This window comes from Atractosteus spatula, chromosome 2, assembly GCF_055471065.1.
Source record: "Atractosteus spatula isolate fAtrSpa1 chromosome 2, fAtrSpa1.hap1, whole genome shotgun sequence".
Taxonomy (NCBI): Eukaryota; Metazoa; Chordata; class Actinopteri; order Semionotiformes; family Lepisosteidae; genus Atractosteus; species Atractosteus spatula.
Genome location: NC_142707.1, coordinates 47,765,864 through 47,783,108, shown reverse-complemented (window position 1 = coordinate 47,783,108; position 17,245 = coordinate 47,765,864). Strand labels below are relative to the sequence as shown.

The following is a 17,245-nucleotide window of genomic DNA, read 5'->3' as shown; positions in this document are numbered from 1 at the left end:
TTACATTCTGTGTGTACTAGGCCTGACTGAGGACCAGAGGAAAGAGTATAACACAGTATAGTGCAAATTCAAGGGATACCTTGCAGGACCAAGAAATGGCATTTACAAGAGAGCCAAATTCAACTGCAGAAAACAGGAACCAGGGAACCCAGTAAATTCATTGCTTCATTGTATTCTCTATCAGAGCATTGTGACAATGAAAATTTGAGAGATGACCTTATAAAAGACAGAATTGTGGTGGGGCTTCAGGACACTAAGCTGTCAGAGTGCCTTCAGCTGCTTGCCACTCTAAACCTGGAGAAAGCCATTGCTATGAGCAGACAGAGTGGGAGCACTTGCTAACAGCAGGGAGAGCTCTGGCAGCTGGAGGAGGGTTCTGAATTCAAGCTGAAAGCTGTACAGAGAGATAAGTACAGACAGGCCATCATTTGAAAAAATGCTGAAACAGATAATAGCAGAGCTCCCTTAAAACAAAGCAAGCAGCTCAAAAAAACTAAAAACCCATCCAGCTGCATGAGTCATGTAAAATCTCCATTCCATTGTAAGGAACACTGCTCACGCTGAGTGGGCCACATGTTATCACTGAAACAGAACTGGTCATTTCAAGTGTAAGATAAAAGATGACCGTGCTTTAGATGAGACGAAAACATTCCTTTATCCTCTGGGTTCCAAAATACAAAGACGATGTACACCTGTTCTGCTACACTGGACCAGATGTTACAGCCATTCCTGCGGCAGTGTACAGACAACTGTGGCACCAGACCTACCCACAATGATAATTTATCTGAGACTGAAACACTGCTGACAGCAACAACAACAACACAGTTTCAGTCCATAATTCCAAGACCTCCAAAAACATATACAAGATCAGGATAGCAATGTAGTGATCTAACTGGCAGAACAACCCACTCACTTTCCAGGAGTGCTCAGGTTTTCCCAGTCTATGTGAGGAAAACAAAACACTCCCATGATAACTTCTTTTTTTACATGTTTCAGATCTCATTATTAAGTACATTACAATTGATATCTGTATTTGGTTGACTGTATTCCTAACACTGCATCTTTTGAATGCTATTTAATAAAAATAATCAGCCCCTTCCAATGATGTCCCGTTTAGTTTAATTGGAATTATGTATATACATTTTTTAATTAAAACATGCATGTTGAAACTGAACTTCTATAGGTGTAAATTAAATCTCAGCAAAATGTGCAATGAACAATGAAAAACTAAAATGTACTGTACTTGTCACAAATCGCATCACCACATACCCACGCGCACTCCGCACCGCACATACTCATGTACTAATTGATACCACACTCCTTCCTATTTAAACCCTGTCTCCTAAATCCGTCCTCGCTCACCACTGAGACTTTCCTCAGCTCGAGCTACTCTACCCTTCAATCCTGATTTCTATTTCTCTCTCGGCCTTTGCTTTACGTCCTAGACTTCGCTCTTGACAAACGATCTGGATACCTTTGCTTTGTTTCGGATTTTCGTCCAACCACCTCTCTGGCCACGCACAGGGTCCAGCTACTTAACCTAAGTTTGGGCATTACTGACAGTACTGACTGTAAAGGTACTGTATTCACTTACTTTCCTGTGGCAAACTAAAATTAGGTTGGTGCACAATTACTTTGACAAGTCTTACAGTTAGTTAAATGGCCTCCAACTGTGTGTAATTATAAAGGGTCAGATGATCTCAGAACAATACACCTGTCTAATGTTCCGTTGTTATTCTTATGAATGCACAGTGACTCTGCATTTAACATTAACATTTAAAATTAATATTGATACAAAATATAAGAATTTGATTATATGAAATGTTAATACAGTTATTGCTTGCAGGATAAATATGTATAGAAAGTATTTCTGGAATCACAAGATTACAAATCGTGCTAGACACAATTAACTCATTAAGCATTCAAAAGCAGTACCTTAGCTTCAACACGATTTCATTCACTGATTTCAGAGGAATACAGGATTCTCCTAGGACTACAAACGACAGCTAAAACGTTTGAAAATTATGAAGACAGAGAAAAAACAAGCATATTAAATTGCTTATCATTCATGGACATGCATGCAAACACTCAGATCACAGGTAGAGACTTGGGGGGAAATGGCACAGTATCCCTTTTTTGTCATCTTCCATTTGCAGAGTTTATAGATAGTCTTGCTTTACTATGTGTTATAAATAAATAAGGCTTGATTAAGTACTGTACACAGTTGCTACCTTACCTAGAATAAAATAATATAGAAGTAGTAGGGATTAAGGTAACCACCTTCTTCTGAGTTTAAACAGATCATAGACAAAACCAATACTGAACCCTGATCCATCTATCCATCCAAATTGACGTCTTTATTTAAAATTAATTTCGCTGAAAACTACTGAACTCTGCAGAAAACTGTGGAAATTGTAGAGTGGTACAGAAATTGTTTAGATTTAGGTAAGATTATAAAGTAAGCAAAACAATGCACAATCTAGCGATTATAGGAAATTGGATTAAGTACTGTATTACAATACATACTACTGAAACACACTACAAAATTAAAAATATATAAATAAGAAGCGTCAGATATCCGTTTTTCCATAGCGGACTCCTGAAGCAGAACGAATGTCATTTATTCTTTGTATTTGGCCTTTTTTGCAAATATATGTGGTGTCTACCAAATAAGGGAAAACATTTCCCATGCCATTACATTACACAAAAATGTCATATATCTGTTAAGTGAAAAGATTCTCTGCTTTCTCCAGTATTATTGTTAAAACAATTTTTTTTCCAGAGGCTCTACGTGCTCTCCCTACAGTGTACAGTATAACTATCAGAGACCACACTGCAATTTAGACTATTAGTTTGCTTCAGATTGGGGAATTTTAACTACAAGATCTGTTTATGCGCTATTAGTAAGAGAAAAATATTAAATATATTTTATGGAGAAAGGTGCAAAAAGGACATCTTTAGGTTAAAGTAATTAATTTCTCTAGACTTCCAATAGTACAATTTTCTTTAAAATGCCATGCTACGCACATTGTGTCGAATTGATCATGTTAAGAAGAGGAAAAATGACACAGGATTGGTTAGTAACACTTCAGTAGGATCAGAAATGTGAGGATCAGAAAGCCAATGCGATCTATCCACCTATAGCGATTCAGTCATTAGCGAGAGAATCGTTCAAGAGGTCTTATGCAGTTCACCTTTAACGAAAATGCACCGAAAACTGAATCTACAGTATACTAATACTAATGTGATGTGCTGATTTATTGGATTTACCGATGCACAGATAATTTGAGTAACTGGTGAGTTCGTACTTTTGTCGTTTTTCTCAATTTGTGTTCATTAAGTAAACATTACTGATAATATTAAAACCAACGGGATAGTCTACAACAGATCGATAACGACACTCCGCGATACATTTTGGAATAACACATTTGAGTGATACCGCTCACCTATTGTATGAAGAACTTGCTGCAGTAGGAATAACCTTGTCACCCAATTGATTCTGATGCACACGTCTGTCCAAACACTGACGTTACAGGATTCAGTTAGATGAACATTACTGTGGCGATTACTGGTAGCCGCTTTATCACTCTTTAAAACAACTTAACCGACTGCAAAAAAATACATTATCGAGAAAAACTAAATGTTTAGTTTGCGTGTTCTGTGCGTTAGGATAGGACAATACGTTTTCGTGCGCGTCTTTTCTGCGTTTCAAACTCTCCTGGCTGTTCAAATACCAAAAAGGTGCCGAAGACGACCGAGACCTGTTAAACATTTTAGGCTTTCGGTGAGTTGACATAGCTTTTCTTAATCTTGGCATTGTGTGCGACAAATTGAGCAGAATTAATAACGTAAATAAGATAAGCAATGCAATTTAAACTTTCCACAAAGTGGAGCTGTCCTCCATGAAGACCTTATAAAGGTTTGGTGCGGACAACGTACTGTACATGAAGTACTGTACACATAGTAGTAAACAATCTGTGGTCTGTATACGGTACGTACTGTATAACAACTATTTTAAAAATAATGGTAGTGCATATTCATATTTCGACTCGCGATTAATTAATTTAATATAAGGACTGTATTTTAATCACTGGACCTACTGTGTGTTGATTTAATTTGTGTGGGTGTATCTAATGATGATTGAGATCAGTTTAATATTTTCTCTGTTCGGTTTATTTTATTATAGGTATTCAATTTATAACAACAATAACTTCTTGTCATTCTGCACACAAAAAAAAGCTGATCTGGCCTGTAGCTAAAAGGGTTAAACACCTACCGAATTACATCACTAACAGCAGCATGTAAAGATTGCTCTGTTTTTCCTAAATTAGATTCACACATTACCATGTATTGTCATGTTATTGTTCTTCAATTTAAGTTGTATTTTAGTGGAATGGAAATATTGGCATACCAGCTAAAAAATAATTGAGTATCAGCAGGAAGAAAATTAACTGGTGTGGGAAAGCTGGAATATAGCTCACCTTAGCAGACATTTCTATTAAGGCTATTTTGTGTCTTTTAATCTCTGTATGGACCTTTCTTAATTTGTTCATTTTCACTTGGAAATATTTATCTCATTTACTATACCACGTTAGAATGAAAGAAATGGCAAACTTGAAAGCCTAAAGATGAAAAACATGCCGTAGTAGAATATGACAGGTTTCGTGACAGGATTCATGACAGATTTATGAATCTGGCATACTGTATGTTTTCCAGTGATTGTTATTATTTCAATATTGTTATTTTGTTGTTATACTTTATTTCTTTTTCTATTTAAAAGACAATAATATCTTTATGAAAAATGAATGAGCCTGACAGCCCATGCTGGAACAACTCGAACAAAAGCTTGAACAGTGCTTGGCAGACTGGAGCGGGTGACTATGGCTTTCATCATGCTGCAGAGACCATAGTTCTGCCTTCCTTCATTGGAGTGATATGTTGTGCTGGACTAGTTGGAAACATTTTCATCTTGGTCACAATCACAAGGTATGGAAAGCAATACTCAGAAACCTGCCATTCTACATCAGTATGTAGAATTTATGCAATTGATGCATTTCTCATTATCAGACATAGAAATACAATTCAGAAACTATACATATACTGTATTACTCTCTATGAAAAGACTATCAATTCTTCTCATGTACATCAAGAGAGCTTCTATTCCAGAAATGACCCAGTTACTGGCTGATGAAATGCCAGTGCATTGTATTTGTTGTTGTTTGGTCAACATCCTTCAGTTTACTGTTATATGCATAGTTGCAGTTGTACAGTACAGTATATGTTAGTGCTTGATGTTGTGGGGAGAAATCTGATTTTTTTAGAGGCTGCTGATGACTATCCTCATTTACTGTAATAGTTTCTAATCGTTATTTACCTGTGGTTCATTCAGGTCAACAAAAAAGACAATCCCAGATGTGTACATCTGTAACCTGGCAGTGGCCGATCTTGTTCATGTGGTTGTGATGCCCTTCTTGATTCACCAGTGGGCACGTGGAGGACAGTGGGTGTTTGGCAGTGCTCTGTGCACAATTATTACATCACTAGACACCTGCAACCAGATGACATGCAGTGCAATCATGACAGCTATGAGCTTGGACAGGTAAGAAATTAATTTGACATATTAATTGATTCAGGACTCTGAAACACTTGAAAGGATTCTGCCTTTAACTTTCCTAAATATGGGTTTCCATGAATTTGACTCTACTATCTTGAATCTGTTCAGTGGAGCACTATCTAATAATTACCTTATAAAACGAGGACCTGGCTTGCTGTTGCCGACAGCCACGTCTCACAGATGGGCAGGGAATCCAATTGCAGGTGCTTGGTGATTTGCGGCGGCTGTCGGAGTTTAGCTGAGGAGATACTGGGAATGGCTGACTGAACAGGAACTGGAACTACACAAAAATAGGCAGGGAAAGATGCCACAATAAAGGTGATGGCTGAACAGGCTGCAAGCCGGGTTTGGGTCTCAGGTCTCAAGGTCCGGGTTTCTTGGTTCGTTGGTTAGCACATCTACTGTAGCAGAGCAGAGCGTTGCACTGGCTCAGCTAACTCAATGACAGAGCACCTTTCCAGTGGCGTTTCAGGGGTTTTATAGAAAAGGCTGTGTTTGAATAATTGGTAAATTGTGTTTGTGATTGATAGGGGAGGGACAAATAGACAGATGGCCGGTACGTATTCGAATAGGAGCCCCTGGAGGAATGTGATCACTCGTGGGAATACTGTGATCTGCAGCGTGACATATATAATTTATAATGCTGCAAAAAGTCTTATATTGCAAGATTAGAAGATGTTCTTGAGGAGGAAAAAGCTATGGAGGTTTGTTTTAAAACGAGTGCCAGTTATAATTGTTGTCTAACACTCAAAATAGCATGGCAGGTAAATAAACATCAGGCAATTTTCAGTCTTTATTTTAAGTTATTTCAAATGAAATTCTTCATCTTTAAGTGTCTAGTTGTGTTCAAATAGTAGATCTTACTTTACTGTCACTGGTTAAATTTAGAAACAAGGTATTTACAATCCAGCTTTATCTGAAAAAGATACTTCTATTTTCATATTGTTACAAAATTAGGCACGTTCCAACTCTGATTGTAATTAATTAAATAGGTACAGTGCAGGGTGTTTGCTTAAATATAAATGTTAAACAATACTACATACATACTGTAGCATGACTCCTGTGGTATGGAGTGAAAAACAACTAAGTGGATCATTTGATTTCTGTTTTCCTGGCATTGTGGCAAGGAGAAGAACTGAGAAGGCACAGACCTCCACAGACAGATAAATATTCATTTACAATACAAACACACACACTACAATTATCAAATTATTTGTATTGTTAATTATCTAACTAAAGCTGAATTCTGAACAATAAAACTGTAAAACTGTACTGAAAAGAAGAGACAGTTTTTGTCTTCCTCTTTCCCAATTAAGAAAGAATTGGAATAGTCTGATTTTGCTAAATTAGCTAAAATGGCTGATCTGCTTCCACAGTCACTGAACTAGTATAGCAGCTTTGTAAAACTGAGTTGGTTGTGGTGAGCTCATTAATGGATCTGACAGGTACAGACGTACTGTAAACATGTCAACAACAGACTTCGAAACTGGACTTGATCTTGGGTGGGCAAAAGGGACAGAAGAAGGTTCTGAACACACACTTCACTGACTGAAGCTGGAGGGTCTGGGATCATGGTGATTGAGTGGGAGGATTCTTCCATCTGAACACTGGCATAGTGGGAGTGCCAGAGGAAATGGAGTAGGATAATCCCGTCAGAAAAGAACCCTTTTGGGGTGGGTTCCAACTTTGGAATAGAGGGACTAGGGAAGGGGAGAAGGCAAACAATAAATGATGACAACTCAGCCAGAGGCCACATCAACCCCAGTGTTTATTTTCAGACTCATTGAACTCATTCCTATAATGTGGAAAATATAATTGGGAAAAGACAATTCATAGCTGTTTTCTATGATCAGACCCCCTTTCATGTCTTCTGATATTAGTCAAATGGGTATTTTTACAAGGCTAGCTCTTTAATATACTTTATTGTACAGCACAGACTAATTCCTCCATATTACCACCCCTGGCAACACTGGATCCACAGGACCATGCAGCTATTACTTCAAGGGGATATGCAACCAAATACTGCAATTTACTGTATGAAATGTATTTAAAGTGAATGTATCACTTATGGTTACTTGAAATCACTGGGTTGAACACAAAGTACTACTGTATATCACTTATGGTTACTTGAAATCACTGGGTTGAACACAAAGTACTAATGTGGATAGACTAGTTCTAATGTTATCAAATGTATTCATGGAATTGCTCAAAAGTAAAATGTTTAATATATTGTACATAAGATGCATATTAATCTCATAATTACATACAAATTTAATCATAACAAATAGAAATTGCTTGCCTTCAAAGCAAAAATAACAGTTTATTCTATACTTTGGGGGGCACTGTATATGAATAACTTCTTATTTCTTTAGTATTTACTAAATAATAAAGTATATTTTTGCCATTTTTTGATTACCTGATATGATGGACACGAAAAGTGAGTTTTTCTTTTGACAATATTTAAATAAAAAAAAAATTAAATAAATTTGAAAAATTGATAGAATGAAAAAAAATCGTCTTCTGTTCTAGGCTGCAGCTAAAGTTGTGCATCAGCCACTGGCAACTGCAGGAATCGGTGACTGTTTTTTTATAACATCAAGCTCTGATGTCATTTCCTTTACTTTATTATTGCCATAACGTTGTGCTAATCTGGGGTGTGCAGCAGCCGAAGGATGGCAGAACGAACCCAACGGCTGAGATCAGAGTGATCAGCAAGCGGCAGGCACAAGAGAAACTGAAAGCACCACACTGGTCGCTGGGCGCGGTGAAACACAGGTCATAGTTAAGACGAAGATCCAGAAACTGTGGTCAATGAGGAAGCAAGGGTCTTAGTGAGGAACATGGGGGACCGACAAGCTGTAGGGAATCCAAGAACAAGGTCAAGGCTGCAAGCGAAGGACGGCACACAAGTGCTCGAAGCAGGAAAATAAACTGAAGTTGCAAGCGAAGCTTGGGAGAGCTCAAGGAAAGGAAGGCAGTGCCAGGGAGCATGACAGAGACTCAGGAGGATGAACCAGATGACTGAACACTGAGCAGGGAGTGAAGCATGGCTTAAATAATGGAGGAATAATAATGTAAGTACCTACTGTATTAATTAGAGGCATGGGGCACTGACAATCGCCCATACCATGTAAAGATACAGTAGGTCCGGGAGCTGCTTCAGCCCTCATGCAGCCGCAGCTAATTGCTGTAGCAAGGTGGGGGTGCAAGCTGAACTTTGCACAGGTATCACAATTATAGGTAATTTTTAAAAATACAAACCATGTGATTTTACAGTATACCTTACATTTTTAGTGCATTAAAAGCACATGGTGGCTGATTTACTTTCTCATTTCTTGTACTTTCCCAAGAAATGAGAGAACGGTTAAATTATAGTATTTTACTAAGATAGAGGTTAGTGGTTATCGGTGGATAGAGCCATGAGTGCTGACACTGAAGATGAAATTGATTGCAATTAAGCATGTCTTAATTTGCAATGTGTCTGGATGAAAATTGTGAAACGTGATTTTTCTGATAAAACTGCTTAGATATATAATGAATAAGATTCTCCCTGTAAATGAAAACTGTTTCCTTAAAGAGGAATTTGTTAAATTTAACTTTAAAATATTCCTTTCAGTGGGATGGCAGTAATTTTAACAGAAATATGTTAAACAATGTGTTAAGGCTGTTTTATCAATAATTCAATAAAAAAATGAGGTATTCTAGTATTACTTATGTAATATTCAGTCAGAATTCATTAACAGTTTGTAATATGATAAGTTGTTACCAACTTGTCCTTGTTGCTGATTGGAAGCCAAAAGCTATGATTTGCAGAATTAAGTGGCTCAGAACATTAAACAGATGTAAAAATCTGAGTGTTCTTTACCTTTAGTAGTATTTTTCCCCTTGAACATACAAAAGTCGTTGTAATTGTAAGTACTGTAGCAAGACATCTCACAGTACAGAGCAAATTACTCAGGTGGATTTGAGTAAGTGTAACGATATAATACCATAATAATAATGCTTGTTTTGTAAGTAGACCATAGACTCATGCCACTGGTTTGGGGCAAAACTAAGTTCCTGTTTAAATATGACTGGCCTTTTGTGCAATGTAGGTCGAACACTGAGGTGCATGATTCACTTTCCGTGTACAAAACCAGCTGAAACGCATCAACTCATGGAGGTGTATGTACTGCATGCCACATTACAGAAACACGTTTGCAAAGGCGGAAAGCCTTTGATGAAAACAAAATGGATGTTCAAGATGAGCAGAAACCTGGGTGTTTTCCTCTATTGAAAATTGTGAATAAATAAGGCAGATACATCATGCTTGTCATTGCACGCAAACTCAGTCCTACCTTGGTACTGTAATGTTTAAGACTGGTTGGAACATTGTACAGTACGTGTGCAGCTGACTGATGTGATTTTTTCTCCCAGAGGAGAATCTCTCCGGTCCATCCGACATTAATGACAGGCCGCACACTGACGACCACACCTGTGAACACTTATAGGACTATGGGAAAGGGGTGCAGGACCACCCACCTCACAACCCTGATGTGAATTCCACATCTTTCAATCTCTTGATGAAGCACCTATCCAGCAAGTGGTTTCCAACCAACCGTGACCTACAGTATAGCAAGTACTTAAGCTGGAGCTTGACAAATTTCAGCACACTGGTTTCCTTCTGGATATACTGTATGAAACAAATAGGTTTACAGACAATATACAAATGTGATGTGTTCCATTTTTTTTACTTTACTTTTACTTTTTACTTGGATATACTGCACCCATAGCTCCTGTATTTATGAATAAATTAATGATCATTGGAGCTTCACATTTTTGGTTATCACTTGATATTGAAAATGTGGAGCAAGGCTTGCAAATGAAAAATTCAACGTTCATCTGGAAAGATAAACATCCAGTTGTTTCTAACACCAAATGCATAGCTTTTTAATGAAAAATATCAGTGTAATTGGCTCATTGTGGCCATTGAAAATTCAGCTTATGTTTACATGTATTTTTAATTCAACAAATAACATTTGGGGAAATACAAGAGTGAAGGAGAACATGGTGAATAATGTTTAGTCCCTGTGTTGATCAAGGCTAGTGGGATTGTACGTGTATTTATTTTTCACATACCCTTTACAGTGTCTTACAAAAGTATTCAGTCCATTGCTCAATTTTCACAATTCGTTGCTTTAAAGCTTGCGTTCATGACACTTTAAAGTAGCAATTAATATTTGTTACATACACCACCTACTCCATACTTTCAAGACTAAAAAAAGACATAAATGTGTAATCAATATGAAAGAAAAATGGAAACATTTTTGTTGCTTTGGTACTCAAACCCTTTGCTGTGGCAAACATACTGTAAATTAATTTAGATCCACAGCCTTGTGCTAAAGAGCCATAAAATTAGTTGAGTGGCCTCTGTCTGTGTGCAATAGTCATGGTTCTTTTGATTCCATTATAAATACTGTCTTTGTAAGGTCTTTCAGTCAGTGATTTTCAAGAAAAGACATAACCATAAAGACTAAGAAGCTTTTAAAACCACTCAATGTATAGAAAATTTAAATACTGAATATCCTTTTGAGCACGTTGGACATTAAGGAATGGTAAGTGTATTGTACTAACCAGACACTGCATAGTTCGTGCTGTCCCTGCAAATATCTGCGTAAGGAGGAAGCAGGTTAGGGATGCCACCGTGAAGCCAACAGTGACTTTGAAAAAGCTACAGATTTCAATGGCTGGGATGGGAGTCCACGACTTGGTATAGCAGAGTGGTAAGAAAGAACTAACAACTGCAAAAAAACAAACATCTCATAACAAGCAATGAGTTTCCAACTACATATTTAAGTTATACTGCAAACTTGTGGCAAAAAATATTTTGTGTAGAGATGAGGCAAAATTGGAATATTTAGGTCTAAATGCAAAATTGTTTACCTTTTAGCAAACTAATGACCCAAAGCACGAGACCAAATCATCACTGAACTGGCTATATATGAAACTGCAGGTCCTTGAGTGGCCCAGTCAAAGTTCTAGCTCAAATCCTGTTGAAAATCTATGGAAAGACTTGAAAACTCTTGTCCGCTAAAGCAACATGAAATAGATTGATCAAACTTGGCAAGAAGAATGGACAAAATGTACGACCCATGCTGTGCTAAGTTGGTTGGTACTTACCCCAAAAAACTAACAGCTGTAATTGGTACCAAAGGTACTTCCACCAAATATTGAGCTCATGGGTTTGAATAGCTGTGTGTTATTTTTTCCTTTAGTTTCTGCTGACATTTACTGTAACTTATCTTACTGTTAGAAGTTTTGATTTTAAGTATTCAGGTTTTGAGTAAAATATTACTTTTAACAGAACTAAAATGTGCCATTTTGTAATTTCAGAAAATGGAACACCATAGGAAGGGGCTGAATACTTTTACATGGCACTGTAGGTATTTTATTTATCAGAAATGTCCAGTGCAGGTATACAATCTTTATTGATCCCTCAGATCATCAATATACAACCACAAAAGCATGTTGGCTGACTATGGGTTTATAACTGCAGATCTTTTAAAAGAAAATCCTTGATGTCTATTGATTATTCTTGCATACACTTTACAGACTTTGGATCTGAAATCTAAAATGTTTTCTCTAAAATATTTTTCTGTATAAAATAAAATGTTTAGGCTTTTGAAATATAATTTTCTTCTGCTAATTCTTAAAATACATAAAATCATCCCTGCAGAACAAAAAACTGAATATCTTTAGTGATCTGTTTCATAACATCTTATTTTTCTGGACAATATTTTGTGTCAAGTTCTACAGCTTTGTACAGTTAATAATAAGAGGTATTTGCTGTGCGATGTACAGTACTATAGAATTTAGAATTACAGAGCTGTACAATAATATATGATTTTTATTGATAGTTATATTTTCTTTCAGCAAACAGGCCTTTTTGCACGGCCCTTTATGGGCTCCAGGTTAGTGAGGGCTTCTATTGTCAACTTCATGAAAGCAAGTTCTGGATTTCAATGTGACAGACACCGAAGAAGAGATTGAAAGTCACTCTTCAAATCAGCTGCTTACCTCTCAGCTGCAGAAGATAATCTTTCAAAATAATTGAAAAGTTTATCTCTTACAGTAGCAAAGCCCACTTGTAAGAAAGAGTAAGAAAAAGTAAAAAAAATCTGTTTTTCACCCATAAAACACCTTTTGTGTGACTTAGAAAGCAAAAGAGGTTGTACTTTTGACAGTTTTGAACTTCAGAAGGGATTATCTCAGTAGTTATATCACATTTTGGTAACTAATTTGAGGCACATTGTTCAACCATTGGAAATCTCTGAATCCATAAATCTCAGTGGGATGTGCTTATGAGCAGGTTCACGCATAAAAACAATGGATAATCGAGAGTGGGTTTAAAAACAATGTAAATCAAGATCTGGTTTATCTTGTGGACAAGAACATTCCTGATTTAGTTGACAGCACCACAAGTGGAAAATGTTATGTGGAAAATCCTGAGAAAATCTATAGCCAATATTGTTATACAGGAGAATCCCAGTACAAATGGTTTCTGTACTGTACATAATGTCAGAAAATGTGTTTTCTCTGCTGCACAGGTACCTTGCTCTGGTTCATCCATTCCGTCTGATGAGTCTGAGAACAAAGTCAAAGACTATTCGGATAAATTTGTGCATCTGGGCAGTTTCCTTCATCCTGGTTCTTCCTACCTGGGTCTACTCCAAGGTTATCCGATTCAGAGATGGATTAGAAAGCTGTGCTTTTGATTTAGCCTCACCTCATGATGTACTGGGGTATGTTTCAAATTCGGCCAATCATTTCTGCGCAGACAATAATACATAAGACTAGCAACTATTGTCCACTGGGGTATTAACTGGTGAAACTGTATTGTTATAACACTGTGCATGAGAAAACCCCTGTCAGTATGTCAGCTGAGAAGAGGTTGCCTCTTCTCTGTTTGCAGAGCGAGAGCCAGCAGCAGACAAAAACAATAACAGAAACAAAAAGAAAAATCTTCACCTGGGACAGCTTCCATGTACGGAATTAACTAAAATATGCCGCCAAAATAATAATAAAGATTAAAAACATTAGTAAGGGAAAAAGTGACGTTTTTAGCCCCTTTCATCACTTGATCACTTCGTTACAGCATTTCCAGTGCCCTGTAGCTGTACTGTATCTGTCAGTTCCTCCCACTGCCCACTAGGGTGGGAAAAGCCAAATTTGTATGTATTCTTCCTTATTAGCCCAGAATGTTTCCCAACTACACTAATGAGCTGACACCAGCAGGGTCTGCATCTGCTCCTCTACCTGCCTCTTGCCTCAGTGGGTAATTGTCAATCATTCTTTATCCCCATTTTGTAATGATGTGCTGTTGTAGTAGAAATTACAGATAGATAAGCCCGAATTATCAGATGTCATGTTAATATTTCACATATCGGAAAGATGTAGTATTGTATCGAATTTTGAAAATGTACTTTGCACTTGCAAAACATACATTACATTTACAAATTGCTGTTCCTGATCAAATTACATCATGATAAATTATAACATCTACTAGTGTGAAAAGCTGCTGTATTGTAGTAAAAGATCAGAGAAATAGTAGCAGTGAGCTCTAAGTCCTTACCTTAGTATGACACGACAGTGCATTCAGTTTGAAGGCATTTGCCATGTATTCATTTTTTATTCCTAACAAATTTTGATATATTTCTCCTACTTTTGACAGGTACACACTATATCAGACCATTACATCTTTCTTCTTACCACTGCCTTTGATTAGTCTGTCTTACATTCTGATCCTTTGCTACACCTGGAAGATGTATAAACAGAATAAGAAAACACGACGGTAAGTGTACTTTCCAATGTTAAAGTGTTCACCTTTTGTTAGACGATGTTTGATCAGATAATCAGAGAATGAGATTAACTTGGTACCTTATGAATTTTAGTGTTAAATGATGTTGGACTATATTACTTCATAACATCAAATACTGTATATCAATTATTTAATAAGACACATTCTATTATTTTCCCCTTGTGATTTACTTTTAAAAAATATTTCATGAATGTTTTTCTACTGTAAGTCTTCTAAGCATTGGCAGAATGTAGAAAACCTTGAAAGTGACTTGACAAACCTGAAAAAGTCATCTGTCTGCTTTAATAAGTCATGTTTCCTTTTAAGATAAAAGAATGCAATGTTAGACTCAAACAGTAAGGTGAATAGAGCTTTATTATTAGCTCAGGATTAAAAATTTAAACACTGATGCTGAAACAAATGATTTAACACATGATCATCACACTTGAAGCCAGGGCAAGTGTTTTTTTTTCCTGCACTAGCGACAGCGGTCTTAACAGTAACTTTTGAAGAATGGGCTTGTTAACATTTTTTATGAAGTGATTTCGAGGGTGCAGAGCATTTTAGCACTTTGAATTTGTATTTTAAAATACTGCAGGAACAGAAATATTCAAAATCAAGAACAAAAGAAGCAGATAAACATAAAATGTACATATACAAAATATTACACGTGGATTGTGTGTGCATGTATTTACATTTTACTGTAATTTAGATATACATGTACACTGTAGTGTGGGAAAAGAACTAAATATTCAATCATGATTAACCTTACGTTTTAGGGATTAGGTTTGGATCACTGAGAAAAGCAGCAAACACTAGGGCGAATGTCTTAATGTAAGATAATCAATCTGAGGTTCAGAAGAGTTTTCCACTGCAACGTGATTATGGAACCATGCTTTGCACGAGGGATCAGCAACTTGAGCTAGAAACAGTAGTCACTACAACTTTTAAAGCATGGACTCATTGACACGTGTGTGAAGCGATTTTGATGATGAAAAATGTCAGTGATGAACCAGCAAATGCCCAACAAAGTCTAAAACTTTAACCCATAACGTCTTGTGGGTCCTCATAAATTTATACTGTACATCAGGTTCATTCTGGCCCAATGAGGGAAGCCATTATGGGGCAAATGATTTGGAGCCAGCACTTTCCTGATGTGCAAATCAGTGTGGGGCTGGCAAGGGCTGCCAGTTATGAGTCAGTATTACTTGCCAATGCAACCACACCACAATACCAGAACATGTTTCCAAAATATTAATGGAAAAAGAAAAATTTTAGAAACAACATCCATCACCAGTTGAAATCTCTAAGGGTGGTGGGCGTTTGTTGAAATAATATAAGAACGTATGGAAAAGAAAGAAAGGGACACAGTTGTGTGGAATCTGCCAATAAGATTTTGGCTGCTTTGCTCATTAATCTTTTTTTTCTGATGGAAAAAAATCGTATTCATAAAAAAGGGAAAATGACATATTGCAATAATATTTGGAACTTGTATGTGTTTTTCAGGTACAATACTACCATCCCGAGAGAGAGGGTTATTCGACTGACCAAAATGGTCCTAGTGCTGGTTGGGGTTTTCCTTATAAGTGTGGCTCCTTATCATGTGATCCAGCTGGTGAATCTTCACGTCACTAAGCCAACAATGACATACTCTATCTGTTACTACATTTTTATCTGCCTCAGTTATGTTAGCAGCAGCATTAACCCTTTCCTTTACATTCTACTGAGTGGAAATTTCCGTAAGAGACTTACAGGATGTACAAGCATGAGGATGAGGAGTACTGACAAGGATACCACCAACTTTGAAAATACCCTAAAGTCCAGTTTTTAAAGTTGGCTTCACAACACTGAAGGGTGTTACATTTCAAAAGGAGGCTGAAAGGGCCAGTACAATTATAATATCCAAATACATTTAGTATCAGTGTTATACATATGTAATTATACAGGTGAGAAAGAGGAGTTAGAAAGTGTAAAGGCAAGAACATCTTCTGTGTGAACCACAAATCTCTCGTGACAAATTGTTTGTTTAATTAACAAGGGTGCAATACCATTCTTAGCCTACTAACAATAGAGCATCCAGAGCTTATTCTACATCTAGGCAATATACAGTACTGTAAGGCCAACTCAAAGTATGTCAGTCTAGTTCAAGAGACTCCAAAGAGAGGTTGGGTGTGTACCTGAGATCTTTTCTAGGTGTACAGTACAGTATATGCTTGGCTCAGGAGGCAAGGGTGTGAAGTGACAATGCTGTGTTTGGAATTATGAGTGACGCGTCTAAGCTGGAATCCCAACTAATAGGTCCTTTTTAACATAACACAGGGAAAGGGTTGAGGAGCCCCCCACTGCAACAACCCTGATGTAATCTCTTCTGATTATCCTCTCAAGAAGAAAGCTGTTAACATCTGGTTTACCTAATAAACTGTTGTTGAACATATCACTCAAACCATACTTTCACCGTGAACCTTCCCTATGCCTTAAGAAAAAGGGGGTCTGGTTACCCCAAGTTATAGCTATTTATAAGAGCAGAGTTAGCTGCTGTTTGTTAGCTATGTTACAAGGTGTTGAAAGTACATGGGGTTTACATGCAAGAGTCATTGTAACTCAGAGATTACATGAAACACAGTATGTTACAGAAATATATCAAACAAAAATGAATATGTACTGTACCATGTTTGCTATTTGAGAGCCCTTTGATTTACAGTATATACAGTAGAGCATGCTGTTTTGTTCTCAAGTACCCACATGATTTACAAATGTATAACGGTGAAATGCCGTCTTAATATCCCGTAGCCCTT

General features: G+C 37.0%; 1 protein-coding gene across 1 annotated transcript; it reads left to right on the top strand.

The window, feature by feature from the left end:
- Positions 1-4,801: 4,801 nt before the first annotated feature.
- mchr2a (melanin concentrating hormone receptor 2a) lies at positions 4,802-16,504 on the top strand. Its single transcript, XM_088908402.1, has 5 exons — positions 4,802-4,986; positions 5,390-5,599; positions 13,201-13,395; positions 14,325-14,444; positions 15,957-16,504. The coding sequence occupies exons 1-5, from the start codon at positions 4,802-4,804 to the stop codon at positions 16,279-16,281; spliced, it is 1,035 nt and encodes a 344-aa protein (XP_088764528.1). The 3' UTR covers positions 16,282-16,504.
- The last annotated feature ends 741 nt before the right edge of the window (positions 16,505-17,245 follow it).

Coding starts and splice junctions, on each gene's coding strand:
- mchr2a (XM_088908402.1), top strand. CDS start 4,802: ATGAATGAGCCTGACAGCCCATGCTGGAACAACTCGAACAAAAGCTTG. Junction 5,600..13,200: donor ACAGCTATGAGCTTGGACAG/GTAAGAAATTAA, acceptor TCTGCTGCACAG/GTACCTTGCTCTGGTTCATC. Junction 13,396..14,324: donor TCACCTCATGATGTACTGGG/GTATGTTTCAAA, acceptor TACTTTTGACAG/GTACACACTATATCAGACCA.